Below are 8,508 nucleotides of genomic sequence, written 5' to 3' on the forward strand. Positions count from 1 at the left end.
GAAAATTCACTGGAACACCTGATTCAAACCGCAATCCAGGAAAATCTGTCAGATTGCCACTTCCTGCCCACTCCAACTGAAAATGCTTTGAGCCCAAATCTAAAATGTTCTTACCCGACTTACCTCCAAATTCAGTCTAGTTTGCAGATTTCCCCAGACATTAACTTTTGTTTTTCTTTTGTTTGCACAGAAATGCCTCTTATTAAATAACTGTTTGCCTACAACCTAACTATCATAAAAGCTCACCTAAACCACCCCCTCCTGAAATGCAATACAACTATTCCACGAAACTGATTATTCTCAGAAATAAGAGACTTGGTTCAATAATGCACGGGACAATGTATTCAAATTTATTCCTTTCTACTTAGTCCAATCTATGTTTTTCTTCCCCTTTTGCAAAATCTCTTATCTTAAAACTTCTAACCCAAATCTCTTCAAAACTACAAACCTGGCTTTTAATATGTAAACATTTCTGAGTTTCAAAAATGAGACTGAAGGAAACCAAAATATTTCTTGCCAAAATATCAAGGATTGTTAAGACACTGAAATGCAGGGGAATCCTCTGCCTCAGGTTTTATTTGCCTGCTGGCAGGACATAAATCCTTCCTTACTGAAGACAGCACTTGCTTAGTAACCCCAAGAAGGCACCAGCAGACGACAGAGGAACCTGGGAACAGATTTTACTATCTTCGCACATTATCTCCCCTTTCAAAAGACTAGAACTACTCTCTCCTTTGTCTTGTCACTCTGCTAAGATTTATTGCTCTTTTTAAAATACTATATAAGCAAGGCCCCTAAACTATTGCCTTGAGAGAGATATTTTGAAATGAGACCTCCCCCATATGATGGGTACAGCACACATCAATAAACTTCTGCTGGTTTTAATCTTTTTAACTTTTGTTTTCAGCAGAGTGTCTCAACTAAAAACTTACAAACTTAAAATCTATTATATTTTCTTCCCTTCAATTACTAGTACACTTTGATGCCACTGCCTTGCTTTCTGCTAAGGCTCCGTAGTTTACCCATCATAAGTATAAATATCAACACAGTAAAAATGAAAAATAATATCTTAGTATAATTATAAAATTAGTTTTCGCCTTAAGCACTGACTGCTTAAAAGGGTCTCAGGGAGTCCCAGGGCTTCAAAGGACATAATTTGAGAACCACTGATCTATAATATTCAAAATGCTATTAGAAATTAACAAGAATTTAGAAAAACAGGCAAAATATATGAATAGAAAATTTCATGGAGGAAAATAAATATAGTTAAGTGCTCGAAGATAATATTAAGGAAAGTGCAAATTAAAAATATTATTTTACACCCACTGTACAGCTAAAAGAGCAATGAAACCTATTTTGTTGATGGCAAGGAAAACAGAAGTTTATGTACATTATTACAATTTAATATAAATAAATTTAAATATATAAATCTTCAAAATGTTAAAGAAAGGAATAAATTAAGATTAGGAAATTATAAAAACAGATAGATAACGACCCAAGAACAAGTGAAGATTGTAAAAGGTAAAATTTGAATATTGGAGATGGAAAATATAGTTAGTGAAACAGAAAGAAAAAAGTCTTCAAAATTAAAATTTAAGTAATTTAAGTGAATTGACAAGCACAATGGCAGACAGAACATACCAGAAGGAGGATCTGGTAAACTCTATAAGAATACCAAAACACACATTTAAAGATTTTGATATATGAAAGACAAGTTAAAGATATGAATGATAAATTAAGAAACCCTAATGAATATGTTTAATTAGTGTTTCAGAAATAAAAATAAATAGAATAGTCAAGAGGCAAATTTTTTAGAGCCCATAAAGGAAGAGTGAAAAAAATCCAAAAATTCAATATATGTAAACCACTTTCTCTGACACAAGAAATCAAAATAAAAATCAACAATTAAAATCCCACAAACATTTTTAAACATATAAAACACTATTAAATAACAAGTGAGCTGGAAATGAAATCACAGTAGATATGACTAAATATTTAGACATGATAATAATAAACATATCAGTAATTGTGGGACACAATTAAAGTAGTAATAAGAAGTAAATTTAGCCTTAATATATTTGCCAAAAAAAGGAAATGAAAATAAGCAAACTATTCAACTCAAGAGTCCATATATAGAACAACAAAGTTAACATAAGGAAGGAAGATAAGGAAAGAGAATAAGAATGATGAGAAAAGGAATGAATTAGTCAAATAGAAAAAAATTAAATTAGTAAAATCAATGAAACAAAGAAAAAATACAGCAATATACTAATTAATCAAAATAAAAAGATGTAACTACATAAAACTATAAAGATTTTCATGTCAACACATTTGGAGAGTTAGATTAAAATTATTTCAATAAGATATGACTTAGTACAATGTATATAAGAAGAAATGGTGAATCCAATAAAGTAATTACTATTAAAAAATGTTAATAACTGTAGGAGACAGACTTCTGATATTACAGCTGGAGGAGCTCTGCAAACTCACTCTCCAACAAAACTGATATAATTATTTTTTTTAAATGATTGTTCAAAAAGTCTTTGGAAATTTTCCTAAGGGCATAGAAAAAATGAAGAAACATTTATTCAAGAAAGTCTACTAAAAGTAAGAGCAGTATTTGAACCAAGACCTGCTTCTTCCCTCCCCCATCCCACAGCCTGCTCAGAGAGACAGAGACCCCATTCCAGATGTGCGCATCAAGAACAGAGGGTTCTCTCTCCCCACAGCTCCAGCTACCTATCGCTGAAGTTAAGCTGCAGCTGCATTTGGTAGAAAGGTTTCGGCTTCCTTCTTTCACCTAGCCCCACCTCCTGAGACAGAGGCTCTAAATTAGGTATAAGAACACTGAGAATACTGGGGACACCATCGCCCGTACCTCAAGTTCATGACGTGAGGGTTCCACATCAGGAGCTGCCAGCTGAGGATATCTGAGGCTCCTGCTACCCCTCCATCAAGTGCTCAGCTCCTAAAGCAGTGTGTTGCTCAGAAAAAAAGACGTCACTATCCCCACCCTCAGCTCCAGAGCTGCGACGCAGAAAATTTACCCAGGAAGGAGGACCAGGCTGCAGAACAGCATTTCTTCTCAAAGGAACTGACTTCACTTGTAAGAATATGTGGACAAGCTCAATTGGGAAGAGATTCATAGATTCACTGGAGTTATAGGTTAAAGGCTAGCCAGAAAGCCACACTGAAAGAGTCACCTGGAAAGAGCAATCCTGAGGTCAAAACAAATCTCAAACATTGACCTGAAGAACTAGCTCTTCGAGAACCTTAACTGGATCAGCATGTAGAGAAACTTATTTCCCAGGGCATTGCTGAAAGCAATAGATCGATCAGCTGAGTATGTGCGTCAGGGAAACAAACAGTCAGAGAAAGCCCTGTCAAAATTGCTGTGGGTACACCCGAGCTGCACCTTCCAAAGACAAACATCAGAGGCTTCACACTGGGGAGTGAACTTCAATGAAATAATCCAGTCAGTTGCTAAAAATATAAACAGAAAACAATTGTAACAAGGCTGGTTGGAAGTGGGGGTGACCTATACCCAGAGTTGCTATTAATACAATATTCAGTAATGCACTACATAATGACATTTTGGTCAGTGATGGACTGCATATATAACATTGGTCTCATAAGATTAAAATACCACAATTTTACTGTACCTTTTCTATGTTTAGATACACAAATACCATTGTGTTACAACTGCCTACAGCATTCAGTACAGTAACATGCTGTACGGTTTCATAGCCTAGGAGTAATGGATATACCATATAGCCCAGTTGTACAGTAGGCTATATCATCTAGGTTTGTGTAAGTACACTCTATGATGTTCACACAACAACAAAATTGCCTAATGACACATTTCTCAGAATGTATCTCCATCAGTAAGCAACACATAAGTGTATTATCTAAAATGTCCACTTTCTGACAGTAATTTATAAGACATGTAAGGAAACAGGACAGCATGATCCACATACTGGAGAAAAGTCAGCAACAGAAACTGCCTGTGAGAGTGACCAGATGTGGGATTTAAAAAATAAAGACTTCAAAGTAATCATTATAAATATGTTAAAAGAACTAAAGGAAATCAAGATTAAAGAAGAAAGGTATGATGATAATGTTACAGAAAATAGAGAGTATCAGTAAATACTGAAATTATAAAAAAAGAACCAAATGGAAATTCAACAGTTGAACAGTAGAAAGACGGAAAGGAAATATGTATTAAGGGGCTCAAGAGTAGATGTGAACTAACGAAGAAAGAACTAACGGTATGTGTCACATACACCTACCTTACAAGTAATACTAAAAGAAGTTCTTCAGACTGAAAGAATGTGATACCAGGCAATAATGTGAATCTACACAAAAAACAAACTGCACCAATAAAGGTAATATGTAATTATAAAGACAACATAATTTTATATTTCTTCTACCTTTCCCCTTCTTTACTGATTTAAAAAGCAATTGTATAAAAGAATTTATATGTAATGTATCATTGGGCCTATAACATATAAATACATATTTGCCAACAGGAGCACAAAAGAGGTGGGTGGGAGCAAAGCTTCACTGGGATAGAGAAATGACTCCATACAGTAACTTGAATCCATGAGAATAAATGAAGAGAACCACAAATAATAAATAAGATGCTAATATAACAAAACCTATTAATATAATATATACTTGCTCCCCTTTCTACACTCAGCTTATTTCAAAGACATAAAATTATATAAAATAATAATGAAGTATTGTTTGGTTTATAACATTTACAGATATAATATGTATAACATTAATACCACAAAGAGCAGGGAAAGGGAACAAAACTACATAAGAGTAACATTTCTAATGCTCACTAGAATTATGTTATTGTAAATCTGATGCTGATTCTGATAAGTTAATATATGTGGTAAGCCATAGCGCAATTAATAAATAACTCAAAATACATACAGTAAAGAAATTAAAATGCTACATTAGAAAATATTCATTTAATTCAAAATAATTAATGAAGAATAGAGGAACTCACATGAGGAATATGGAAACAATAAGTAAAATGGCAAAGTACATCACATTATATCAATAATAACATTAAATGTGAATGGATTAAACAATCAAATCAAAAGGCAGAGATGGTCAGACTGGATTAAAAAAAGTGATATCCAACTACAGTATATGTTGTCTACATGAGGTACACTTTAGATTAAAAGATACAAATAGGTGGAAAGTAACAGGATGGAAAAAGATATACCATGTGTAAAGCAATCACAAGAAAGCAGTACTGGATATACAATTACCATACAAAATAGACTTTAAAACTAACAAAAAATATTACTAAAGGAAAAAGAGAAACTTCCTATTATGATAAAAAGGTCATACATCAGAAATACAGAATTATAAATATATATATACCTAACAATAAAGCACCAACATACATGAAGCAAAAACAGGCAAAAACGAAATGAGACATATTGAAGACTTCAATATCTCATTTGTTAATACAATGATAGATAAAAGAACTAGGCAGAAGATCAATAAGGAAACAGAAGACTTTAATAACATTATAAACCAAATAGACCTAACAGACATTTATAGTAAACACTCCACAAAACAACAGCAGAATATACATTTATCTCAAGTACACATGGAACATTCTCAAGGATGGAGCATATGCTAAGCCACAACCTTGATAAAACTGAGATAATATAAGGGATTTTCTATGACAAAATGAAATTAAAAATCAATAACAGAAAGAAATTTGAGAGACTCATAATGACAATTAACAACATACTCCTAAATAATCAATAGGTCAAAGAAGAAATCAAAAGAGAAATTAGAAAATATCTTGATGCAAATAAAAATGAAATAAAACATGTCAAAACCTATGGAATGCAGCTAAAGCAGTAATAGCAGGGAAATAATATGCCATTTATATATATACATATATAAAATACATACACATAAAACTACTTTTATTTTTGAGGTGTAGGAAATAATTTCTTAGGCAAAACAAAACAAAACAGAAATGCAATTCAAAGAAATAAACAGATAAATCTCATTACAACAAAATTTGAAACTTCTGTTAGCATAAACATCATAAGACAAGTGAGAGACAGGCAAAAATTATTTGAAATATGAATAAGAAGAAATTAGTATCAAGAATAGTGAATACCTACATACTAGTAAGACAAAGGCAAACTATTCAAAAGTAAAATGACAATGAAATTTAAAAGGCAATGTAATCTATTGCGTAATAAAAATAAGAAGATGCTCAAACCTACTAATAATTAAGAAAGTGTATAGTAAAGCAATGAGTTACCATTTTATACTTATTGGCTTGACAAATTCAAAGTTGATAATTTTCAGTGTTAGTTTATTTTTACAATTTTCTAAAATTTTTAAAGATTATAAATATAAAAATATAATGTAATTGTAAGTAAAATCAGCTCTTCTTATAATCCAAGGAATAATGAATACCTTGCTCAACACAATAAGAAACATGAGCCAAAAAGAAAATACCATTTGTGGATTATATAAAATTTAAAAACTTTAAATTATCCTTTATCTAGGATAAAAAACAAGCCAATAAGCTAAAGAAAAACAAAACATAGAATATAATGCATTTGACACAAATTAATATCTATGTAGCTGAGTATCTGTATATCTACATATCTCGCAGTCGCTATTTACACAAATACATGCACAAAGAGCTCACAAAAATATAATAGCAAAATTCAAATAACCCACCAAAGACAAAAAATTCATATTAAAACCATGAAATGACATTATTAACCTGTTAGATTGGCAAAAATTCAAAATACAGTATTAAGGGAGCTTTAGAAACTGAGGTTCTTATCTACTATGCCAGGGTTATAAATTGCTATACTCTTTAATACTCAGAATTTAAAAACAATCATGATACTTGGAATTTTAAATACTTAGAATTTAATACAGTATATACTATCATCATAATTTGAAAACATGATATCTATACTTCCTGCTTCATTCATAGACTTAAATTTATCTGTGTACATGTTGACATTCTTCTGAAGAAAATAGACTATGCTCTGTTAACCACTCTGTGCCCTCACCACTAACCCTTCATAAAGTACTTTGTAAAATATAGGCAGGCAGAAATTTTTTTAATTAAATAAAACTAAAAATAGCCAAATCCCTTTACAACAAACTTGTTAAAACATTTAAACATTTTAAAACATTCAGAAATGTTAAAACACAACTATCTTCACTTCTTACCATATATAATATATTTTAGCTGAAGATTTTTAACAATTTCTTCCACAGTAGGTTTATACTCGAGAAAACAAGTGTAAACGCCACTCATACTCTCCTCAAAGTTTTGGAATATAAGGCTTCCTGTGGATGTTATCTGTGCAGTGCTGTTTTCTAATAAAGGAATGAGATACAGTTATTAGTTACTTAAATTACATATGATAGATAAAACACCAAAACATTTTCTAAGCAGAGTAAAACAATCAAAATTTATCTATACCATCACTTAAAGGAGTTGGGGGCATAGCTAGTCATAGCATCTGGTGCCTGCTGACAGTGGGTGCCAGGATAACTTTCTTAGTGTCAGACTTTCACTAACCAGAGTTCAATAATTTTGTAGCTACCTAAGTGATAACAGACTAACAAGGACATGAATATAATGTGCTCCTAATCTGCTCCTTGCATTGAACTGGACACTATCACAAATATAGTACATGTATACAAATATATACATATTATATATATAGATATATATAAAATATACATGTATATTATATAGTATATGTTTATATGTGTTATAAAATAATCACATATTTTAACGATGAATTACAGCCTCAGTAAGCTTACAAACTACATATGAAATAGACAAAATAGTATACCTATGACAAAAGCTAAGAGAATATAACCCTAACAACTAGATATTTCTTATCACTATACATGATATAAAGCAAAATTTAGGTTGTAACCTTGAGAGTCGCAGAAGAAAAAAAAAATAGGAGATTAGATCATCTAACCTGTCCAAGGTCACAATCACAGAGTTGCAGTGTTGGCAGTTAGAATGGGATTTAAGCTCCCTTTTTACTTCAACAAGCCACACTTCTAAGTGTCACACTGGGAGAAAGCTATGCTGTGAAATAGAAAGTAAATCAGCCTTCAGGGGCATTAAGACCTGGGTTTGAGGCTACCTTTCTCTCTTGCAAACTATGTAGCCCCTGAGTAGCCACTTAATCTTTCTGAAATCTAGCTCCTTCATTTGTACAATGAAGAATCATAATACATGACAGCCTATCTCACAGGATTATTCCGTATAACCAATGAACATTAAAATACTTGAAAAAGCTATAAATCTGTTACTCTGAAAGTTCATAACCACAGGTTTTCATTAGAAAATTTTTTAGATATTAAAATTTGCTTAGTTCAATAATTTAATATTCCATTCATTGAAACTGAAAGTACTATCTCATGAAATAATTGTCATAGCAGGGAAATAATATGCCATTTATATATATA

General features: G+C 31.7%; 1 protein-coding gene across 2 annotated transcripts in view; it reads right to left on the reverse strand.

The window, feature by feature from the left end:
* The window catches only part of ZPBP (zona pellucida binding protein), an 85,505-nt gene that overhangs the window by 58,765 nt on the left and 18,232 nt on the right, over positions 1 to 8,508 (reverse strand). For both annotated transcript variants that reach the window (XM_012650629.1, XM_012650628.1), the window contains one exon: positions 7,243 to 7,392. In XM_012650629.1, coding sequence (XP_012506083.1) covers positions 7,243 to 7,392 — 150 coding nt within the window. The remainder of the gene's footprint in view (positions 1 to 7,242; positions 7,393 to 8,508) is intronic.

This window comes from Propithecus coquereli, unplaced genomic scaffold, assembly GCF_000956105.1.
Source record: "Propithecus coquereli isolate 6110/MARCELLA unplaced genomic scaffold, Pcoq_1.0 Scaffold336, whole genome shotgun sequence".
Lineage (NCBI taxonomy): Eukaryota > Metazoa > Chordata > Mammalia > Primates > Indriidae > Propithecus > Propithecus coquereli.